We start from the raw sequence: 24895 nt of genomic DNA, 5'->3' as shown, positions 1-24895 counted from the left end.
ACTGTCATTTAGCCTAAATTTATCCAGATTGTCTACAAGGAGATCAGGAAAGAGCTTACCAGATGCTGTGCCAAGGTCCACATTTACTGAGCCTACAAGAGTGCCCTGATCTATGAGTCAAATAACCCAAATCCAGAAAGGAAGTGCTGTTAGTCTCATATCCCGTTTTAAATGACCCCATGAAGACTCAACGATGTCTTTAAAGGCCTTTGGAACCACACTTTTTAAATAATCAATCCTGATACTATGCCTGAAATGAGCACCAGGCTCAGCTCTTTGATCATGGGTCCATAGTTTTCCTCTCTGCCTGTTAGGGACCTGACCTCAGCCTGTGATGAAGGTCATCCTAGGCAGTCAGTTTCTGTGGGGCACTTGCCAGACACCAATCTTTGCCTTTCCCCTCTAGTGCTGAGAAAAGCTGAGTGCTGACCAAGCCCTCAGTGAGACGTGGTTGGCTAAGTATGTCCCAGAATTGTATGTCTGCCAAAGGCACCACTCCTTCCCTGGGTGTGTTGGGTAGTGTTTTGAAATATAAAAGACTCAAATCACAGCAGGGGAAAACCAGCCATCCTCATGTCATTCAAGACAAGCCAAAGCCACTTCTTTTTTACCAGAAGGCAAAGAGTTGCTCAGATTGAGCAATTATCATTCTTATTATCATTAAATTCTTCATCTTTGTGTTATTATCATCAATCCCATCTGCCAGTGAGGCTCTAGGGTACCGCCAGCTTCCTGTGTGGTGGAGATGTGTGGGAGCTCTCCAGCCACAAGATCATACTCTTAGAAGCCTCTGAGGGGAAGCCTCACTTGTGTGGCAAGGTCAGGAACTGCAGTGTCCCCTCACAGGTGGAACCAGTCCTCTGAGTACTCAGTTGTGCACCTGTCCAGACTGGGAATCCCAGGCTCAGTCATGTTGCCTTGTAAGCATGAGGATATATAAGCAGGCAGCAGAGGCTTCCCTCCAACTTAAGCAGCTGTGAGCCATGAGCATCATATGATATGAGCCTATCGTAGCAGCCGTCCTGCCTCATGGACTCACTTGTCCTTTTGCCTTTGCAGTTCTGCAGTAGTCATGTGAGAGGGGTGATGGTACCTTGGAATAGGGTAGCAGCCTAAAGAAGGAGAAAGTTGGACAGACTCTAGCTATTTTTGGAGGGAGAAATAACATGACTTGCAGATGTGGGAGGGTGAGAGAAGAGGAGGAATATAATCTGATGACTGCCAGTTTGGGGGAGCTTCTGGGAAGATGTTTTTACCAAATTGAGATGAAGAAGATTTGGGCAGGAGGATTGGGGGCAGGAGATGGAACTAAATCAACTCCATTTTTGAAATATTCAGATTGAGATGCCTATTAGACAGTTAACAAGACGTCTAAAGAAAGCATTTGGATGTATGAGTTTGTAATGCAGGGGAGACACTTGGATGGAGATATAAATGTTGGCTTCATCTATATATAAGAGGCATTTCAAACCAGGGAACCAGATAAGATCAGATGAGATAGAGATGTGAATGATTTTGGCCAACCGTTAAGTGCTTTGCACATACGTGATGTTACTCTGCTATGTATTCCCAGCTGAACAGAGTCAGTACTTTCTAGGGCCAGTCCTATGGCATTAGACCTAGAATCATTTGAGGGAGTGATTCAGGAAAGGAAAAGGAGTGGGCTCCTTGCAAATCCTCTCCCAGTGCCCTATGAGGGCTACTGGGTTCCCTTGTACCCCAGCACCAGCTCAGAGAGTTTCATCCTGTGCAATTAATCATGTTAATATCTATAAATAAAGTGCAACCAACAGTTATTTTAACAGTGCATGCTAATTATTGGTAGGATCTGTCACTGAAAAGGTGTTTTGCCAATTTTGTCATGTCTGGGGCAAGTATTAGGCATACAGTTTCTGAAAAAACTGAATGATCAAATCATTAAGAGCTTCCATGTTGCAGGTGGGCCAGCTTTGGGCCATCAGTGTGACTGTTACAGTGAGAATAATGACATTTGAGAATAATGTTGTAACAAGGAGTTCCTCTCCCCTTGGTAAATAATGATTTCTTGCTGCTGTATCTTGAAAGCATTTTTGTTTTTGAAAGAGACTCTGTAAGAACAGGATTTCTCAGTGAGTCAGTAGTGCTGAGGAGTATCAGGGTGGGTGGTGACCAGATGTCCCATAGCATGGTGGCTTGACCCAAAATCTCCAGGCATCTAGGCTCCTGGGGCTGCAGCGGATATCCAAGAACCCTTGCACCTCCTCTTCATTTGTGCATCAATCCAAGAAATATTGAATCAGCTACTCCTAAGTGTCAGCCACTGGGAGAGGTGGGTAAGTGGGACTTCCCCTGGGAGAATACACAGCGAGAGTAAGGAACATGTAATCAAATAAATGACAATCTAATAATTGTCAGCTCATATTCAGTATTTACTCCAGATGCAGGTTTTCTCATATAATCTTTTTAACAATCCTGTACTTTAGATATTAATTCCAGTTTCCAGATGAGGAAACTGAGAACAGAGAACTGAGAAACTATGTAGCTTATCTAGGGTTGCCAACTGACGAGGCGCTAAGACGAACTCAGCTTCATTTAGTGCTACGCCTCAAAATTTCCAAGCTTTGGGGCTTTTAAATACCGAGTCCTCTTCATGTTTATACCTCCAGCCTCATTTCCCACTCTTTAGAAGCAAATCCTTACAGCTGCTTTACCTGTCTATTTCAAAATATAACTCCGTATTTTTTAAATGCTCTATTTTCTTTGTTTTTAGTTTTTGATTTCTGTTGAATTTTATTATGGAAGATGAGGATGTAGCTCATAAGGACACCACACCAGCACATATACTCTTCCCTCCTCCATCTTCTCAAAATGGTAATGTCATAAATTTGTGAAGATAGTTTATGTCATGTCTGTATCATTATTATGTAAACTTAGTTTATAGCTGAACCGCGTGCTGTGATTACATTCTCTTTGCACTACCCCGCCCCCAGGAGTTGGTCACTTGTATCTCTAGCCTGGCTCTTCCTCCTAATCTCCATACTCATATCTAATTGCTACCATGTCCCCATTTGGGTCTCACACAGAATGTGTGCAAAACCGAGGTCTTGATCTCTCCCATAGCCCAGTGCCTTCTCCCTCTCCTTTTACAGATAAGGGTTAAGGGCATTTCTGCCTTTTCATTAGCTCAGGCCAAAAATACTGGAATCATCCTAGACAACTCTCTTTCTTACCATGTAATCTATTAGAAAATCCTGTTGTTTCATCCTCGGAACGTGATGACACCTCATCACCTCCATTGCTTTCCCTGGACCGAGCCACATCACCTCTCAGCAGCTTCACTGCGGTCATCTCCTAACTGACGGCCCTGCTGCTGCCCTCGTCCCCTCAGACTATTCTCAACACAGCAGCCTGAGTGATCCTGTTAAAATACAAGTCATATTGTGCTACTTGTCTGCTTCAGTCCTTCTAATGACTTCCATTCCCTCTCAGAGCATAAGCAGAATTCTTCTGATAACCTACATGATCAGGTCCCTCACAACCTCTCTGACCTCCTCATTTTTACCCTCTTCCTTTCTTACTGTCTCCTTTCTTTCCCTTCCTCAGACTCAGCAGGTCCACTCCCACTTCAGGGTATCTGCACTTGCTCCTGGGTCTGTGTAGGATCCCCTCAGCTGGCTGTAATCCTAGCTTTCTCACCTCATTTCTCCAAGTCTTCACTCAACAGGCACTCTCCTATAAAGCCTTTTCTAGTTCAAGACTACTTAATCCCTCTTCTCTACTTTTTCCTTCTCTGTATTATATATGTGTTGTATGTATACTTACGTGTGTATATATATATGTGTGTATGTATATTAATTTGCTCATTGTCTAGCATCACACACAAGAACTATAAGCCTCATGATGGCAAAGGACTGTCGCCTGTTTGATTCACTGATGGATTCCCAGCACCCAGAAGAGTGCCTGGCAATTTATTGCATTCCATGAATGTTTGTTGAATGAAGAACGAACGAATGAATTATCTTGGTTTCATTTGCCCCGTGTGGGTGTGTGTGTTCATGTACCTGTCACTAATTTGTTGCAAGCTCTGTCACACATTTAAGTCTCTTAATAAATGCATCAGGTTTTATTTCTTTTTGGAGAGGACAGCGTTGTAGGGCCTAGAGCAGGGAGTAGGTGGAGAGGCTGATGAAGAGAACATAAGATACATAAGACAAATATCCATACATGCGTGAATTGGTTTCTGAGCTCTCTATACCAGTCCATGGGTTTATTTGCCCTGCACAAATGCTACAGTTGTCCAGCAGCATTCTAATAAGTTTTCCTATCCTGTTGAGTAAGATTTCCCAATTTGTTCTTCAAGAGAATCTTGACTGTTCTTGGCACTTTGCATGTCCAAATTAAACTTAGAATCAGTTTGTCAAATTGTAAGCTGTTTGAAATTACATTTAGCCTGTAGCTCAGTTTGGAAACTATCTGTATGATATTGAGTTCTTCCAATCTATGAACATGGTCTATCTCTTCATTTATTTAGACCTTTCTTAACCTTACTCAATAATCCTTTATCATTTTTTCTGTAATGAAATAGTAGATATTTTGGATAAATTTATTCTAAGGTTTTGTTGTTTTCTGATGCTTTTTTTTTTTTTTAATGGAGAACTGTAGACTGAACCCAGGACCTCGTGCATGCTAAGCACCTGCTCTACCGCTGAGCTGTACCCTCCCCCAGCTGATGCTATTTTAAGTGAAGGTTTTTTCCTGTTTTATTTTTCATTCTTTAAATTTTATTTTCATTACATAAGTACATCATGTAACTTGTTCCGTATTAGTATATATAGAGAATGTCTCCTTTTCAACCTTTACTAAATATTGCAGTGTATGCGTGTAACAGTTTCCTTGACCATTCAATTATTGACGGACTATTTTTAGTAAGATTTTAATCTTATTTAAGAATATTTTTAGATTTATAGAACAGTTGCAAAGATAGTACCAGAAGGGTATACCACTCACCCAGTTTTAATTTTCTTTAATGTTATTTTCTTGCATCTTCATGGTCTGTTTGTCAGAACTAAGAACCCAGATTGTACATTCTACTCTTGACCTCCAGATATTATTCAGATTTCACTTGTTTTTCTATTAATGTCCTTTTTCTACTCCAGCATCCAATCCATATGCTGCACTGCAGTAATTGTCATGTCTCCTTACTTACTATCTTTTTTATCTTTCCATGTTTTTCATGAACTTCACAGTTTTGAAAAGTACTGGTCAGGTATTCCATAACCATCCTTCAATTTTGAACTTTCTTATATTTTTATGACTGAATTGGGCTTATAAACTTTTGGGAGGAAGAGCATAGTGGTGAAGCACCCTACTCTTCACATCAAGTCAGAGTCCCCACATGACATCACTGGTGACATTAAACTTGATCACTTGGTCATGGACCTCTGTGCCAGATTTCTTCACTGAAAGTTACATTTCCCTTTTGCTATTTTATTCTGTGCAGTCAAGCCACTAACTGCAGACCACCCTCAAAGGAAAGTAGGTGAATATTTAGGTTTTGAAATTTCTTCAATAAGAATAAATTTAACAGACTTTTAAAGGTTTACCAACAGTTAGCATTTATCAAAATGATTAGTAAATAATTTTTACATCCTTCTTTGTATTATATATTGGGTGGGTAAGCGGCAGGAGAAAGCTCCATGCTGGCCACAGGTGTTCTTACATTGAAATTGTGCTTTAAAATTCAAAAATCCATCAATTAATAAAATTAAGCACTTTCTTCATGATAGAATATATTTAAACATACCTCAGGAAACCGATTTCCATGTTTTCAAATACACTTGTTAAACACTTTAACTGATAAACTTTGCAACCTCTTTGGTAAGTTAAAAATAAAAGTCCTTCATTTTTCACAGAACTAGAATAAATCATAATAAAATTTATATGGAATCACAAAAAACCCAGAATTGCCAAAGCACCACTAAAGAAAAAGAAAGAGGCTGGAGGAATAACCCCCACCCCCAGACTTCAGACAATACCACAGAGCCACAGCAATCAAAACAGCATGGTATTGGTACAAAAACAGACACATAGATCAATGGAACAAAACAGAGAGCCCAGAAATGAATCCACAAACTCCCAGTCAACCAATCTTCGACAAAGGAGACAAGAACACACAACGGAATAAAGGCAGTCTCTTCAGCAAATGGTGTTGGGAAAACTGGACAGCTGCATGCAAATCAATGAAGCCAGAACACTCCCCTACACCCCACACAAAAATACTCAAAATGGATCAAAGACTCAAACATAAGACAAGACACAACAAACCTCCTAGAAGAAAACACAGGCAAAACATCATCTCACACAAATTTTAGCAATGTTCTTCTAGGACAGTCTACCCAAGCACTAGAAACAAAAGCAAAAACAAACACGTGGGACCTAATTAAACTCACAAGCTTTTGCACAGCAAAGGAAACCATAGCAAAACAAAATGACAACCTAGGGAATGGGAGAAAATATTTGCAAAAGATGAAACCAACAAGGGCTTGATCGGCAAAATATATAAACAGCTCATATGACTTAATAAAAAAACAAACAACCCAATCTGCAAATGAGCAGAAGACCCAAACAAACAATTCTCCAGTGAAGACGTACAAATGACCAATAGGCACATGAAAAAGTGCTCAACACCACCAACCATCAGAGAAATGCAAATCAAAACCACAACGAGGCACCACCTCACACCAGCCAGAATGGCCACAATCCAAAAGTCCACAAATGACAAACGCTGGAGAGGCTGTGGAGAAAAGGGAACCGTCCCACACTGCCAGTGGGAATGCAGCCCGGTGCAGCCACCATGGAAAACAGCATGGAGACTCCTCAAAAGACCGAAAATAGACTCACCATATGACCCAGCAATCCCACCCCTGGGCACACATCCAGAAGGAACCCCAATTCAAAAAGACACCTGCACCCCAATGTTCACAGGAGCACCATTCACAATAGCCAAGACATGGAAACAGCCCAAACATCCACCGACAGATGTCTGGACAAAGAAGTTGCAGTACATCCACACAGTGGAACACCACTCAGCCACAAAAACGACAACATAACGCCATCTGCAGCAACATGGATGTCCCTGGAGAAGGTCATTCCAAGCGAAGTTAAGCTGGTAGAGCTGTGTCCTGGGTCACTGTCTAAGAAGCCTTTCACCAGAGATGTCTGTCAGGACTCAGACTTCAGGGAGTCTATTTCACTTCATGGGGGAACATATTCAAATGGCCTCAGACAGCGGGCTGGGAGCGTCCTCCTCCCGCGGACACACAGGCTGCACAGTCAGGAGCTGCCATGGGGCCGCCCGCTCCATCCGGAGCGGTTTTTTCCTGTTTTTTAACTTGTTTTTTCTTGTATATAAAAATGAAATTTATTTTTGTTTACTTATCTCATATCCATCAACCCGTCAATTATCAATAAACATACTTACTAATTCTAATACTTTATCTGTAGGCTCTTCTAGATTTCTTTACACATTGCATCATCTAACAATAAATGACAGAATGAATTCTTCATGTCAAAACTTTATACATCTTCTTTCTTTTTCAAACCTTATTTCCCCAGCTAGGACCTCAAGTACAGTATAGAACAGAAGTAATGTGTCTTATTCCTGACATTAATTGGGAAGCTTTTCCCATTTCAGTAGTAAGTACACCATTGGTACAGTCTTGTTCTAAGATGCCCTTATCAGATAAGCAAATTCCTCTTCCATATCTGGTTTGTTAAAAACTCTCATCGTAAATAGATGCTTGATTTTACCATATTTTTCTACATTCATTTAGATAATTATATTATTTTTTCCTCCTTATTTTGTTACTATGGACAATTATGGTTTTAAAATTTCATGCATTAAATTAACCCTGTAAACATGAGATAAAACATACATGAGTAATGTATTATCATTTTCATGTTCTTCTGCATTCAGTTTTCTAATATTTTAATTTTTTTAAAAAATCTCAGCTCATGAGTGAAATTGGTCTGCAATTTAGCTTGTTTTGTAATGACTGCCTCAAGATTTTGGTACCCCAAATTTATCTTCAAAAAATAAATTGGGAAGTATTCTCTCTTTTTCTATTCACTGAAAGTGTTTTCATACTATTAGCTTTATTTCCTACATAAAATTTTAATAGAATTCACCAGTGAACCCAACTGAGGCTGAAATTTTATTTCTTTCTCTAGTGAGGTGTTTAATTATGGATTCAATTTCTTTAATGAGCCATAGAAGCTCAGGGTCTTTCATTCTTCTTATATAGATTTTATAAGTTTTGTGTTTTGAAAAATTTGTACATTTTGTCTAATTTTTAAATGAATAACTGAAAAATTGTGCTGAACACTGGAATTTGACACAACATTGTAAAATGATTATAAATCAATAAAAAATGTTAAAAAAAAATCTGTGGGTGTAAAGTTGTTTATAAAATCCTTTTATTATCTTTTTAATGTTTTTAGTAAAGATCCCTAGTGGTGTCACACTTCAACCATGACGTGGTTATTTGTGCCTTTTCTCCCCTGCCCCAGTTTTGACAAAAGTTAGCAATTTTTATTAGCTTTCCCAAAGCTAACTTTTGGCTTTGTTGATTTTCTCGAAATATATTTGCTTTTCTATTTCATTAAGTTCTGCTCTTTAATTTATTATTTCCTTCCTTCTACTTTGGGTTTAATTTGTTGTTCTGTTTCCAAGTTCTTGAGACAGATGCTTTGGTCACTGTTAATCTGCCTTATTTTATTCTATGTTATGCATTTAAAGCTAAATTTTTTCCCTTAAGCTGATTTTTAAGCATTCATGTGGGGAAAACCTACAGTTCCCTTCCTGTGTGTTTCTCGTTTACTCTCACACTACTGTCACACTTATGACATATCTGACATCAAACATATTGAGGTTATTCCCACAGCAAGCAATTCTGCGAGACCAGCTTGGTGTCCTACAATTTAAATTCTGACACTGTCTCCCTGGAGATAAAGGTTAAGGGCTCAGACTCATGAGACTGCCAGCCCCTTAGGATGCCGGTTGCAAGTAGTAGGTCCCCAGTTTACCCACAACTGCTGTTCAACTTGACTGCAAATCAGAGTCTCTTCCCCTTGGGATTTGATTATTTGCTAGAACAGCTCACAGAACTCAGGGAAACACTTACTTTCACCAGCTTATTAAATGTGATGTAATAAGGAATGCAGATGAGCAGCCTGATGAAGAGATACATAGGGTGAGGTCTGGAAGGGTCCTGCGCGCAGGAGCTTCTGTTCTCATGGAATCGGGGTGTGTCATCCTCCCGGTGTATGGATGTGTTCACCAACCTGGAAGTTCTTTAGAACCAATGCTATTGATGTTTTATGGGGACTTTGTCATGTAGGCATGATCAGTTATTAACTTCATTTTCAGCCCCTCTCCCCTCTCTGGAGAATGGGGGCTGGAGCTGAAAATGCCAAGCTTCTAATCATGGCTTGGTCTTTTTGGTGACTAGTTCCCATCCAGAAGCCATGAAGGAGCCCACCCACAGTTGCCTCACTGGAACAAAAGATGCTCCTGGTGCTCTTATGTCTTGGGAATTTACAAGGGTTTCAGGAGCTCTGTGTCAGGAACAGGGACAGAGACCAAATATATATGTTTCTTATAATAAATCACAGTATCATAGCATCCTCCATATTTTGAAATCTTTTCATTTTTATCATCCAGTTCAACATATTTCTAATTTTCACTGTGACTTTACTTGAACCCATGGTTTATTTAGAAGTGTATTTCTTAGTTTCCAAACATACAGAAACATTCCAGTTATCTTTTTATTACAGATTTCTAGCTTAATTGCATTATGGTCACCCCTCATCCTAGCTAACGTCTCTGCCAGGCCCTCCTGTTAACTAACCTCTTTCCAGAAATGTCTTCCATGACATCAACTGTTGATCTCTGGGTGGGAATGTGGGATGGCTGGGTACACAGGCATATGGATCACAAGCACTTCTCCCCTTTTCAGTGCAGGAAAATATGTGTGAAAAAAGTTGAAATGAGGGCATTGTGTGTGTATGTAGTAAAGGGTTGACTCAGCAAGCTTGGGGTGCCTGAACCCTGCACATTCTAAAGAAAGGACTAGTCCTTGACTGATTCCTGAAAGGTAACCTCTAAGCCCTTAAAATATCCTGACTGGTAAGATTTCTTTGTATAACAGAACTTGGGCCACACCAAATATTTTATATTGGTGATGTGATTTATGGTGGAGACTTGTTACAGTTCACCAAGGGCCCTGGGCTATGCTGACCCTCCTCTGATGAGGGGGGTAAAGATTGAGCAGCCAAGGTTAGTCATGTGGGTTGGGTGCTCCTTACCACCCACAGTAAGGACCTTGGGTATCAAGGTTTAGGCAAGCTTCCCTGATTGGCAATACTTCACATAAGCTGTCACTCATCACTGCTGGGAGAATTAAGTGCTATCTGTGTGACTCCATTGGAAACGGACATCTGGAAACTCATGCCTGGTTTCTCCTGGAGCCCACCCTATGTAGTTTTTTTCTTTGCCGTTTTAAGTATGTCCTTGTATTGTAATAAACCATAACTGTGAGTCTAACAGCCTTTCTGGGTCCTGTGAGTCCTTCTAGTGAATCATCAGACCTGAGGGTGGTATACACACTGGTCCTCAAAAAAAATATTGAGAAGACTGGAGTATCAAAAGTATGTTGATAATGATTCGCTCTGCCTAACTGTGTAACCTTCTATAAAACTAAAGTTCAATAATTTTGGTGATGTTAATAACATACAAGTGGTATTAAAGAATAATTGCTCAGAATTTCCAGTTAAATACATCAGATGAAAACATGAGGTTGCCTCTCTCCTCCTAAAATGATAAGCAGTAAAAAGGCTTTTGCTTTGACTCTTCAGTTATAAATACAATTAGGGATGTCCTAGAATCTGAGGAAAGCCAACATTATGAAACAGAAGGTCCAAAATAAACAAGCAGATCAACAGATCACTGGAGAAAAAGATTAAAGCAAAAGAAAAAATTCTAATTAGCATCAGTCACTGAGGACCAAGAAAAATCACTGAAAATAAGGTATCTAAATACCTTTTGGGGAAATTTCAGAAGGTACAAGTACAGAGTAAAAGTACAAAGGGACAATCTTAAAACCTCCTTGAGGGAAAAAAAATCTACAAAAGAATGGCATCAGACACCCCAGCTGGAACATGAAGTACTAGGAGATACTGTGACGATGTAAAAGGTTCACAGAGAAAATAACTTTAACCTAAATTCTGTGCCCAGTGAACTTTCTTTTAGGAATTAGACATAATAAAGATTACTTTAACTACCTGTGAACCCTCACTGGAAAAAAAATATTCAAGGACACACTCAGGCAAAATGAGAAGTGTATCTAAAAATGGGAGATGATACAGGTTTTACGAAACTGCAGTGAGCAGAGAAATGAGCGTATTTTGGCCATAGTTTAAATGTTTGTTAATAACTTGGCTATGAAACAATGGAATAGAAAGAAAATTATATTTTAAATTAATTTTAATTAATTTAAAGAAATTAATAGATTTATTTTGCAATAAATTAAATTATTTAAATTCCAGGAGGAAGGATATTGGATACAAAATTAACCAGCTTGATTTAACACAGAAATCTGTCCCCTACAAATAGGGAATAGGCATTATTTTCAGATGCATTTGAACACGAATGGGATAGCATAGGATAGGATAATGTTTTAAATGGTGGAAACCATTAAGGCATATTCTGTATTCTCAGAAATTTTTAATCCCTTTTTTAATGTCTATACAGTAAAGGTAACCAGTTTTAAGTGTAGAAATTTTGTCACATGTATATAGTCATGTAACCACTGCCATTTAATTCAAAATAATTTTTAATATGTCTTGTGATTTTTTTCTTTGACCTGTAGGTAATTTAGAAAGGTATTGTTTAATTATTAAATAATTGGAGACTTTTCAGATAACTGTGATTGAATTCTAGTTTAATTTTGCTGCTCTCAGAGAATATACTTATATGATTTCATTCCTCTTGAATTTAATGATAATTTTTAAATGACCCAGAATATGGTTTATCTTGCTGAATGTTTGGTGAAAATTTGAAAAGAATGTGCGTTTTGCTGTTGTTGGATGGCGTGTTAATGGTTAGAGTAAGTATCAGTTAGGTTGGTTGAAAATACTGTTCCAAGTTTTTTATAGCCTTACTTCTTTCTGCTTGCTTGTTAATGAATTACTGATAGAATAGTGTTGGAATCTCTATCTCTACTTGGGAGTTTGTGTATTTCTCCTCTTAATTCTGTCAGATTTGTTTAATATATTTTAAAGTTCTGTTATTAGAAGCATACTCATTTAAGATTATGTCTTCTTGATGATTTTAACCTTTATCAATGAAATATCCCCTTTCTCCCTGGTAATAGTCCTTGGTCTAAAATCTTCTTTGATATTAATATTTTAGCCTATTTTTGTCATGATATTTTAAGTGGATTTCCTGTAGACAGCATATAATTGGGTCTTGCTTTGTGATCCTATCAGAAAATTTATATCCTTTCAGTTGAAGTTATTAGGTATATACATTTAACGTAATCATCAATATGGTAGTGTTTAAATCCATCTTTCCTAGTTGTTCCACCTGTACTTTTATTCTTTTTTTCTTCTTTTTCCTCTGCCTTTTTTTGAATTGAGTATTTTTTTTTTAACTTTTTTTTTTTTGCAGGTGGGAGGTGATTAGGTTTGTTTGTTTGTTTTTCTAATGGAGGTGCTGGGAATTGAACCCAGGACCTTATGCTTGCTAAGCATGTGCTCTATCACTGAACTAAACCCTCCCCCCTGAATTGAGTATTTTTATTGTTCCAGTTTATCTCCTATAATGACTTATTACAGGTACCTATTGGTTATTTTAGTGGTTACTCTATTGTTTAAAATATACATCTTTACATTATTTTAATTCTAATCATTATTATTTCCTTTCTTCTACTTATTTTGCTTTTAATTTGTTTTTTGTTTTTTGGGGTTTTTTTGGTTTCTTAAAGTGGAAGCTGAGGTCAGTGATTTGACATTTTTCTTCTTGTTTAATATAAGCATTTTAGTGGTATAAATCTCCCTTTGTGAGGGAGGATGTAGCTCAAGTGGTAGAGTGCATGCTTAGCATGCATGAGGTCCTGGGTTCAATCTCTACTACCTCCTCCAAAAATAAATAAACCTAATTACCTCCTCCCCCGCCAAAATAAAATAAATAATACAATAATAAACAAAATATTTTAAAAAATAAAATAAAATCTCCCTTTGTGTACTGCTTTAGCTGCATCAACAAATTTTAATGTTGTATTTTCACTTCAACTTACTTCAGAATACTTTCTTTTTTTTCAAGTTTGTGCAGGTGTACTTTTTAAATTGAAGTATTGTCTGTTTACAATGTGTCAGTTTCTGGTGTACAGCATAATGTTTCAGTCATACTATATATACATATTTTCCTCTTCATATTCTTTTTCATTATAGGTTACTACAAGATATTGAATATACTTAGTTCCCTGTGCTATACAGTAGAAACTTGTTTATCTGATGTATATATAGTAGTTAGTATCTGCAAATCTTGAACTCCCAATTTATCCCTTCCCACCCCTTTTCCCTCTTGTTAACCATAAGTTTGTTCTTTATGTGTCTGAGTCTGTTTCTGTTTTGTAAATAAGTTCATTTGTGTCTTCTTTTTAGATTCCACATACAAATGATGTCATATGGTATTTTTCTTTCTCTTTCTGGCTTATTTCACTTCGTATGACAATCTCCAGGTCCATCCATGTTGCTGCAAATGGCATTACGTTATTCTTTTTTACAACTGAGTAGTATTCCTTTATATAAATATACCGCAACTTCTTTATCTAGTCTGAATCATTTAAATTTAATGTAATTATTGAAATAGTTGAGTTTAAATTTACCATCTTACTGTTTGTTTTCTGTTTCTGTCATACTTGTCTCTTCTGGTCTCATCCCCCTTTCCTTTTTTCTGCCTTTTTTTTTAAATTTAATATTTTTAAAACATTTATTTATTTTATCTCCTTTGTTGGCTTATTAACTATAAATTCTTATTGTATTGTTTTAGTCATTTCTCTGGGGTTTATAGTATATACATCTTTAACATACTCAGCCCAACTGAAAGTGATACTATACTACTTGCAGTATATATAAGACAAGAACCTGACAACAGTTCTAGTTTCATATCTTCCCAGTGAGTAACCCCAATAAAATGAACATTTCTTTTTCTCAGTATTGATTTTTCAGTCCCAAGGAAGATTCTAAATCTCCCTGCTTGGGTTACATACTCATCCCTGAACAGACAGCAGTGGGCAGGGACCTGAACATTTTGATCAGTCTGAATTCCTACAGCAGCCCTTCTAGAACTTCATGGAATTGGGATAGACCTCACTAGAATAACCCAAGAAGAGGAATGCAAAAGTGCACTGGTTAGACAAAACCTAGAGTTATCATAGACCATTACAGGCAAACTTATCACAGAGTTTACAGACTGACAAGTGGAGACTTCACAAACACTTGCTATAAATTCCCAATAGATCTTGCCAACAATACTGAACTTGGCCACACAAAGCAGGAGCAAATGAAGCATTGTTTTGTATGACATTTTCCTTCCCCTAGTACCCCCCAGGGCACTCAGCCACCAGTGGCACTTCTGCAGATCTGAATTCTGTCAAGCTGGAAAAGAAGCCAAATGCTCCACCACTCTTTTATATCTTTTATCAGCATTCTGGAGAAATTTTTACCAGCAATATAAGCTCTTCTGTGTAAGACACTATTGACAGTCTGGACCAGAGAACTCTTTGTCATGAGGGACTGCCTGTGCATTATATGATGTTTAGCAGCATCCTTGGACTCTACCTACTAGATGTCAGTAACACATCTGCCTCCCTGGTTGTGGCAATCAAAGATTTCTCCGGATAATGCCAAATATCCCCCGGGGGAATAAAATTGCTCCTGGTTGAGAACCACTGATTTAAGGGACTGTGTAGAAACATCAGGATTTATAGGTTCTTAACTGCAAGTCAGCATCAGCAGATGGAGAGAAAGCAGAGTTAGCATTAGGTGCCCTCCACTCCTGTTCCAGAGCCCAGCAAGCCCATCTCTTCTCAAGGGACCACATCTGCTGTTCACTGCTGCAAAAACAGTTCCCGATAGGAAAGAACACTGCTCAACAACCACAACCACAACAAATATTAAATAAATACTAGAAGAATAAGTGAATGGAAGGATGGATGGATGAAAAGAAAAATGTGCATGGTTATTCACAGTGTTACTCTGGGGCAAAGAGTGATATAGATGATATGCACATAAGAAAAGGAGATATTTTACTATTTTACTTTAAAAATTTTTTTATTTGAATTTTATCACTGTTTTTACTCTCATAGTTTATTTGATCTTAAATGATTTATTTTGAAAGCACTTGGAAATCAAGCATTTTCTCTTTGGCAACTTACTTCTTTAATTTGCCGGGGCTTTTTGAAAGTACAAATGTGGACTTGAGCCATCGTTCACATTCTTAACACATAACCAAGTCTGAAGCTTGGGATTTTTCTTTCTTTTAACTCATGAGCAAACAGCTATGTCATATAAATATTTGTGAATGAGGTTTATGTTGGGAAAAAAAATGGACTTAGCACAAAAGGAACCCAACACATCACATTCAACTATGTGCGTTGGCCTTGAGGGCAGGGACCAGAGTGGATGCATCATCACATCTTGAGCCCTGCAGAGCTTGTGCAGGGTGCACCCTGGAGGAACTGCATGCTGAAAAGATGATGACGATGGATGATGATGATGATGTTGATAAAGCTTCATAGGCATGGTTTGGGTTACTGTGTCAAACTAGGATTTGGGGTGCAGGATGTGAGTCAGGTGTGGTGAAAAGCTCTCTAAGAGAAGAACAGGTGTCTGGGCCTTTGTGCAAAGGGTAGAGGAATAGGCCAGGGAGTATAGAAGCAAAAGGTAATTGGTGGGGACAGTTGCTGCTTCTCTTTCTCTGCCACTGGCAGGAAGCTGGGTCAGATGCTGCAGTGAGAGCAGACCCTCTCCCTGGGGTCAGGAACCTAGCAGCACAAAGCAGTCCAGCACCTGTCCCATGTGACACCCCGACTCCTGTAGAATTCTCATCTCTCCCCTCACCTCCACCCCAGAGGGAAAGACCCAGCCACCTGGGTCTCTGGATGTCAGGGCTCCAGGGACCAGGAGAGCCTGGCCCGCTTGTGAGAGAAGGTCATTTATTTACACATAGCTGGCAATGCTCGAAGATACAGAGCAATCCATCCACCTTAGTGACCAAACAGATTCGCTTCGCCTCATCCTCCCGCAGAAACGGTCAAGGAGGGAGGTTGTGCGAGGTGACCTTCCAGAGCTGAATCTGTGCTTCTAAAAATAGAAGCATCCTTGGAGAATCGAGAAGGGAAAGGGAGGCTGTGGATGTTGAGGGCAAAAACCAGACTCCCTAGAGCATGGTCAGTATGAAACTGTATTAATTAGACACACCCAGCTCGATCACCTCAGGTAACACAGAAATTGAAACTAAATGAACTGGCTTTTTTTTCCTCTCTGGTTATACTTTCCCTCGGCTAAAAAGGAGACAGAGAATGGTGTCCCCTGACCTATTTGAGATGTTTTCCCCAGCATAGGAAAATGAGGCTTCTTAGAGACACACCAAGAGAAGGCAAGAGCTGCGGCAAAGTGGGAGCCCTAGGTTCAGCCACTGGGGGACCTGCAGGGTCTGGGTTCCCACCCTTCTCTCCCTGCCCGCAGACTGCGTGGGGCCCAGGCTGCTCCTCTCAGGTCTCTGCAAGGTCCTTCTCTAGAACCATGTAGGGACTAGGTGTTTGCAGGGTCCAGTGGAGCCGCTTGCTGGTCTGCACAGGCTATGGGTGACCTGGTCATGTGCAGCGCTCTGGCAGGTGGAGGGGTGTGTGTGTGTGTGTGTGTGTGTGTGTGTGTGTGTGTGTGTGAGTATTTGCAGGAACGTACAGAGGTATTGCAGCAAACTTGGAGGGACCATGTCAGGAAGTGTATGGGGCTGTGGGGGGAAGGATGCTATGGGTGATGACTGGACGACTTTGTGGGGCCTGTGGGGAAAGCTATGGGAGAGACCAAGTAGGAAACGGGGGTGGGGGTTTCCTGAGGGGCATTGCGGGGGGCTGGGTGCAGAGCTTGTCTGGGCTGTCAGTGGGACGGGACAGCACCGCAGGGCGCCTTTTTGTGTAGCTCTGTCCTGGGTGCTCTGTGTGGACTGTGATGGGGATGTGAGTGGAGCCACATGGGAGACTCCATGGGTGACAGTTCAGACTGTAGGACTTCTGCTCTGGGGGCTGCATGGTGGGCTACCAGACCTGTGTGAGGCTGTGGGTGGCTGGATAGAGGGTGGCACAGAACTGGTGGCCTCTGCAGCTTCACCGTGGAAAGATGAGTGTGCTTCCTTAGGATGGGGGTGCTCGAGGGGCTCTCCAAGAGTGGGCGTTTGTTCTCCTCCACGTGGCTGACGACGTGAAGGGGAGAGACACCAGGGATTCAGGAGGTGGGCAGGAGGAGCAGTGGGGCCCCTCAGAATGCTGCTCTGCCCCCGCTTCTTACGTGCACAAGGCTGAAGACACCTTCTGACACTTTGGTTTGCTTTCTCACCAGGACAACGTGGATCTTGGAGAGTTGATGTTTTCCCTCTGCTATCTTCCAACGGCTGGCAGGCTGACCATTACCATTATAAAAGCAAGGAATTTAAAGGCAATGGACATAACAGGAGCATCAGGTGGGAGAGTCTAGAACTCAGATTTCCTCCTAGGTTCTAATGTAGCGCCTTAGGGAGTCTCCAGTAAATAAAGCGCCTGGACTTGGGAACCAAACTGCTGGGCTTAATCCTCGCCCTAGACCTTATAGCTGTGTGACCTTGGGCACGTCACTTAACCTTTCTGGGCTTCAGATTCTCCATCTGTAAAGATGAGGATAAGCGTAGTATCTTAGGTCTTCTCATTCACCATAGTGTGACCTGGACCTGTGATTTGCACATGCTGATGTAGCTTATCCAGTTGGGTCTTTCCTCAGATATAAGCAATCATCATCTCAGGCTTTTAGAAGATTGAAGGCAGTCCAAATCCTTAGAAAGGTCCATCCATGAGCTTTGCAGTTTGGTTTTTCCAGTGAATCAAGTGTGTACACTTCAATTCTAAACCCTAACAAAAAATACTCTGATACTCAACCCCTTTTATGTGAGTTCACAAGCCACCTCTGCAGGGGCTCCCCAAATGTGGTCACAAAACACTCAGGCCACTGGCTCTTGGTCACTGAAATCAGAAGACGTCAGATGTAATATATTCTGCTTCCTGGATGCCAGGATTTTTTCAAGCAGAAAAAAAGATGCAGCCCCTTCTGGCCCTCTGAGTCCCCCCGGACAGTGTATGGGGCCCAGGGCTAAGCATGGTTATGCAGGTGACACAGAAGGACTCCTCCTGAGTGGGAGGATAGTGATGTGAAACCAGGGAAGTCCCACCTGAAGCAGAGACCCACTTTGTCACCTGTCACCTGTCTCAGCATGGTATCACCAGCAAGCCTGTGTCCTTTCTCTCCCCAACCTCTGAACTCCTTCCCCCTTTGCAGCCTGACTGCAGGCAGATCTGGGGGCTCGAGGCCCCTGCACTGAAGGAAACCCACTCACACCGCACCCCCAAATTCTCCCTGTCCTCTTAAGAATTTAGCTTCTCCCTTTCCCAAAGACCTGGTGTTCAGGAAAAGATTCCTCGGGCAGCTCAGAATCAGGGTCTGCAGCCCAGCTCCCCACGCTTTGGAAATACCTCTGCATCTGCCTTCCTGTGGCAGCCGGACAGGTCTGGAATTCTAGCTGGAACGTTTTCTAATTCAGTAAGTGATGTCTTGACACTATTTTAAAATTCCACGCACTTGGAGGAGAGAGTATCCTGTGCTTTTTCTTGAATGAGTGACTCAATTATCCCAACTCCCAATGATGCCGGCCCAGGCGTTGTGTTAATTAAAATCCTCAAACTCCAGCCCACAGGCAGGTAAAGGGGTTCTGCATACTGTGGTCCTTGAAACTCCACAATGACGACACTGCCAGCTTAACTCTACCTTTATCTTCACGGTCCCCCTGCTTCTCATGGTCTGTGCAGATCCTTACGTGAAGGTCTCTCTGATGTGTGATGGCAGACGACTGAAGAAGAGGAAAACGTCCACCAAGAGGAACACTCTGAATCCTGTTTACAATGAAGCCATAGTCTTTGACGTCCCTCCCGAGAACATTGACCAAATCCACTTGTCCATAGCGGTCATGGACTACGACCGGTGAGATGCCTGGAGCTCTTTCTCACGGCATGTGCCCTGTGCCCACAGCTGGCAGGGCGGGGTGGGGGCGGCCACGGATTCTTAGCTGGTGTCCTAGTGCAGCTACAGGAGAGGAGCTGGGCGAGCAGCACAGAGACAAGGAGTCAGCAGGTTACAGGCCCTGCTATAGAGGCAGGTTACCAAAGTGCCTCTCAGCTCCCCATTTCTTATTTCTTTCTCCTCCTCCGTCCTCCTGCCTCCCCCACTTCTTCCCCTCTCTGGCCCTGCACACCCCGTAGAATCTCAGCTTGAAGAACCATGGCCCCACAGATCTTAATCTTCTCGTGGGCAATCCTGCCTGGTTTTGAGAGGAAAGATTCCACTCAAAATAGCAGAATGATTACTTTAACCAGACCATCAACATTTCTAAATACATAACTTCGTTCTTTTTTTTCTTCTCCTGATGTGTTTAATAAAGATCATTTCCATCCACTTAAATCTGAAAGCAAACACAGAAATGTTCTCTTGAAAACGCTAGAATCAGTATGGATGACAGGGTACATTAAAATGTATAAGATGCTCGACTTTCTAATTAATACAGCACAGAAGAGATATTTATAGCCTGCATTGTAGCCAACTGTGTATTTAAAGGACAGATTTGAAAAACAGTCATTTTAATATGCAAAGGAAGTAGCAACAGGGAATTATACATGTTACCAGTCATTAGACTGAAATGCAAAATCTCTTTTTAATTGGAAACCTCCCACATGGTCTGGGCACAGTTATATATAAGAAAGAAATCATTCTGGACTTCTCATATCTTACAATATTATTTGTAGATAAAAATTTTCCTGCAGACCTCTGAAATGTCAACAAAGCAGCCTCAGTGCCCTGAACACCCTTTGCAGCAGATGCCTGGGTAAAGCATAATCTTCTTTCAACCCAGGGAGCACGTATGGGCTCAGCTGCCCATGGGTGTGACAGCCCTCAGTGGGCAGTAGACCTCACCCTGTCTCCTCTGGATGACACACAACACCAACAGCATCAGGCCATGAGAGGGGTCGTTGCCCACCAGCCGTGGAAGGCTGGGCCGGCATCATTCAAGCTATTGCCAAGTTTCCCGTATCAGCAAATCTGTTTATGTGAACTCTGCTTCAGTTTAATTCTCAGTAAACTCATGAATCTGTCCTGGAAAAATCCATGGCCGAATTCATGGGGCGTCTGCGTGTAACTGATTTTAATGAGCAGAGAATCAAATATCCTTCACACCACTTCCCCACCCTTGACTCCCTATACACATATAGAAAAATCATTTATCTTTGCAAGAGGGAATAAGAAAGAGAAGAAGTCTGTGAGTTTGGATCCTTAAGAGCTAAAGGGCAGGCCGTGTCATTCTGGTTATACACAAAAGGCTTCAGACCAAAAACTGTGAAGGAAAAAAAGAAACGGTCCAAGGCAGGGACCCATCCAGGGATGTTTCAGAAATCCTAGCTAAGTGTTTAAGGGACTAAGCGTCATTCTACAGTAGGGAACTCGAGCTGGGCCACTGAAGCAAAGCTGGGCTAGGAAGGAAGCAGGGAAGAGTGTGAGAGGACATGTTCTCTAAAGAAAGGTCCCAAGAAGACCCAGGAGCCCCCTCCATTCTGCCCTCTTTGTAAGTTCAAGGATACAGCTGCCAAACTCAGAGCTTCTCCCTTACCTGGACTTGATTGCCTGTTGCAGGAGGGGAGCAGCCGTTAATACAACAAACTCCTTTCAGATGGGCCCCTTTCCATTACGTGGATTTGGAGGCCTGGAGATCAACCCCATTCCAGAACGAGAGGAGGCGTCATGTGCGTGCATCAGGGGGCTCTCCCAACACAGGGCGCTTGGGAACCAGCTAAGTCATGTCAGGGGCACGACAGCCGAGGTGTGTGAGGGCCAGACCCTGGTCTTCCTCTCTGTGCCCCCAAGTCCTCATGGCTGTTAAACTTGACCTGTAGATTTGAATTAGGGAATGAAAAGGACCGCCCCTTCCCTAATTCCTCTATCCATTCAATTGAGTAGTTGTTACCCTTACATTACAAAATTTTAGGAAAAAAACTATTGTGGACCATTTTCACAGTGTAGGTCACAATGAGATCATCGGCGTGTGTCAAGTAGGCAACGAAGCTGAGAGGCTGGGCAGAGACCACTGGAGTGAAATGCTGTCGTACCCGCGCAAGCCCATCGCGCACTGGCACTCCCTGGTGGAGGTAAGACCTACTCTCGTGCTCCCCTTTGCAGAAGGGTAAGTGCTTTACTGTTGAAATGCAGAAGCCACCAAGAATGGGAGTGTCACAGGGCCCGTGGTATCAGTGGCTTTCCCTGGTTGTATTTCCTGAGGCCGTTGGTTGGGAATTGCACTTGTCTGACGTGGAGTCTGTGCTCCCCGCCAGTCTGGTGGGTTTTGAATGTTGATTGGGAATCATCCCTCGCTTTGATTGTTTTTCAAAAAGTTCAGGATTCTCTTATTTCACGTTGTGGCTTTGGATTGACGTTTGGAGGGCATCTGCAGGATCTGGAGGAGTGTGCACTTCAGGCCATCATAGAGTGACTTACATCTGCCATCAGAAAGAACTCGAGACTGGGCGAGAGGAGGCCTGGATTCTGAGACTGACTCTAGTATGTGTGATTCTGGGCAAACTGGTTATTATCAGATTCAATTATATATGATTAAAACCCCCAAAACAACAAACCACAGAACAATAAGTGAAATGGAAATTTGTTTCTCTGTTACATAAAAAAAGGTCCAGAGGAAGGTCATCAAGGCTGTTTTAGTGGCTCTCTGATCAACAGAGGTGTAGACTTCTATCTTTCTGCTTCCAGTGCTGTTGTTTTTGTTTTTGTTCTTGTTTTTGTTTTTGAGATCGCCTCATTGAACAACATGGCTGCTAAGCTCCAACCACCACATATCTTCCAGGCCTTAGAAAAGTAGAAAGAGACAAGAGCCAGAAGCACACACATTCCTTTGTAAGGGCTTTTCCTTGATTTCTTATGCAACATAGCTACTTACATTTAATTTAGTCACAGAACTTAGTCACATGGACATGTCTAAATGCAAGGATGGGTGAGAAATTTTTTTTTTTTTGGTGGGGTGGCAGCATGAAAACTGAAAAAGCAGGCTTCTGTTTGCAAGGTAGAAGAGGAGAATGGATACCTGGAGGCAGTGGGCCACGGTTCTGCCTCCCACCTTCATTCATTAACTCATTCCCCCCCTATTTCCTTCTCATTTATTCTTCCTCCATTCACCCTTCCTCAGTGACTCACTCTCTTATTTACTAACTCACTCTCAAAAATAAGTTGTATTCACTAAGTGACATTTCTGTGGGTCAGACGCTGTGTGAGATACAGAAAATACAGATGGCAGAAATTTTTCCTTCCCTTGAAGAGCTTATAGACCATGAGAGAGAGAGAGAGAGAGAGGATGGCGTGTGAGCCAATCACCAAAGTGCACACTTGTGCGCATCATCATCCACATCAGGTGCCGCTGGAGCACAGAGGGAGGAAGGGTTTGCCCTGCTTAGATGTCGTGCTTGTCTGTGAAGCATTAGTCCCTCCTGCTCTTGGGAAGAGAACTGAGCCCCTGGGAACAGGGACACCAGGGAGCGTGGGTTCCAGGCAGAGAACTTCCTCTGACTCCCCCAGTGCAGGCAGCTCTGTTTCCTGCAAAGCCATCCTGAGAGGCCAAGACCAGAGCCTCACCGGCTGTGCGCTCCGCTGCCGTGGACAGTCAGGTGAGTCTGGTTGACGCACACGTGCTGGGCAGCGTGCGGAGGCAAGAGAGGGCCCAGGGGATGAAGGGACAGCCTTTCTTTGTTGGAGACGATGCTGAAGGGAGAAAAGCAGGACAGGGTTCGTGGACTGATTCTAAGCTTTGGGGCCTCCAGAAGGTATCTTCAAGGGGCGTCTAGCCCCCCCGCCCCAAATTTGCAGGTCGCTGAGGACACCTCTGTCCTTGGGCCAAAGAAGCTAAGACACTTTCTTTCCTGGGCTCAAAATTAATCTCTGAGGGAGACCCACAGAAACTAGGAGCCACTTGAGAAGTAGCTGGGGGGCTGATGCTGCCTGCCGCGTGCTTCACTTCTTCAGCGCCTGGTGGAATTCTCAAAGGAGTCCACCTGCGGGCTTGTTAAATTGCCAGAGCCCGTCACCAGTGGTGGCAGTTCAAGCACATGTAATCGACTTTTTGCCCCCTTACAGGTCGCTGCTGACTTTCATCCTTATTTATAACAATCTGGAGTGTCAAAGCGTGTCAGGCCTCTTGCTTCTCGGGACTCGGGAAACAGGAAAGGAGTGGAGATCGGGGTGTGGCGTGGGGCTGTGCCGGTGCTTCTGTCTCGGTGACCTTGCCAGGGAGTGGCTGTGGGTGGCACGCTGGAGGCGGCGTGTGCACCTTCCGTGAGGGAATCTGTAGAAAGCGGGCCTCGGAGGCTCCCTTCGCTGCCCAGAAAAAGTGCTGTGTGACTGGCCGCCTGGGGGACATTCCTTAAGCCCTGAGCACTTGGCTTATTCAGATCTGCTTTTGACAGTTAAATAAGTGAGAAATAAATGTTTTTAGGGTTAAACCACCGAAACTTGGGAGTCGTTGGTTACAGCAGCTAGAATCACTTTGGCAGAGACCAGTCTTTTCTCAACTGTTGCAGCAGAACTAAGGCAGTGAAATGGCCCTGACGTGAAGGGCAGACCACGGGAGGCTGTGCCTGCCCTGTTGCATCCTGTCTCTTTGAAGTCCACGCCTGGGACCTGAGATCCAGCCTGAGAGGGGAAGCGATCCTTTCCCTTTGAAGGATAAGTGTGTAATGAGCAGAACTGGGGCAATGGTACCAGATGAGATGAAGAACAGGGTCAGGATGCAGGAGGCCAGAGGCCGAGCAGTTGGACATGCTCACTTTGGGCTTGGACGGACGTAGATTCAAATCCGTGTGCTGCCACTCAGTTTTTTTTTCCCTTTCCAAATCTCAGTTCTCTCCCCTCTAAAGTGGACGTCACAGGGTCTATCCCACGAGGGTGGTTGTGAGGACTAAATAATCCAACCTGTGTGAAGCACCGTGGCCGGCACGCAGTAAGTGCTCAGTAAAATTCCCAGCTGTGACTGTAATCACATCTGTCCTGCATTCTGAGAGATCGCTGTGGGTCCTCATGGGACTGTCGCACAAAGAAAATCATCCATAATGTCTGTCACAGAGGGAAAAGGAAGGCTGGACACCCCCAGCCCCCACATGCTGGTGAGCCATCACCTCAGGCTGGAAGAGGGGGTCATTTTTGACTTTGCCGGATGTAGAGACACATATTGAAGTTCTGTTCTTTCTCCTTTCTTCCTTGGCCTCCAAGATAAGCTGCTGCTATACTGAGAACCTTTGAACATTTCTGCTTTAAAACAAAAACAGCAATGAAATCCCAGTTCTCTGTGTGTGTGTGTGTGTGTGTGTGTGTGTGTGTAGGAATGAATGAAAGAGAGGGAGAGAGGATATGGGCTGGTTAGGATTTCGTACAAAGGGAGGCTGGCTTGGCAGAAGCTCTTCACTTCTGGGGGCTGAGGGCCAGGTTAGGGCTGAACTGTGAGCCCTGC

General features: G+C 42.4%; 1 protein-coding gene across 2 annotated transcripts in view; it reads left to right on the top strand.

Moving 5' to 3' along the window:
- SYT9 (synaptotagmin 9) overlaps positions 1–24895 on the top strand; it is a 175200-nt gene that overhangs the window by 109595 nt on the left and 40710 nt on the right. The window contains exons 4-6 of one of the 2 annotated variants that reach the window (XM_010985895.3): positions 17662–17782; positions 19155–19326; positions 21410–21539. In XM_010985895.3, the coding sequence (XP_010984197.1) occupies positions 17662–17782; positions 19155–19326; positions 21410–21539 (423 nt within the window). Of the gene's footprint in view, positions 1–17661; positions 17783–19154; positions 19327–21409; positions 21540–24895 lie in introns of those variants that run through there. The other variant, XM_064492612.1, reaches the window with a different exon arrangement.

This window comes from Camelus dromedarius, chromosome 12, assembly GCF_036321535.1.
Source record: "Camelus dromedarius isolate mCamDro1 chromosome 12, mCamDro1.pat, whole genome shotgun sequence".
Taxonomy (NCBI): Eukaryota; Metazoa; Chordata; class Mammalia; order Artiodactyla; family Camelidae; genus Camelus; species Camelus dromedarius.
This window is presented reverse-complemented; position numbering and strand designations above follow the sequence as displayed.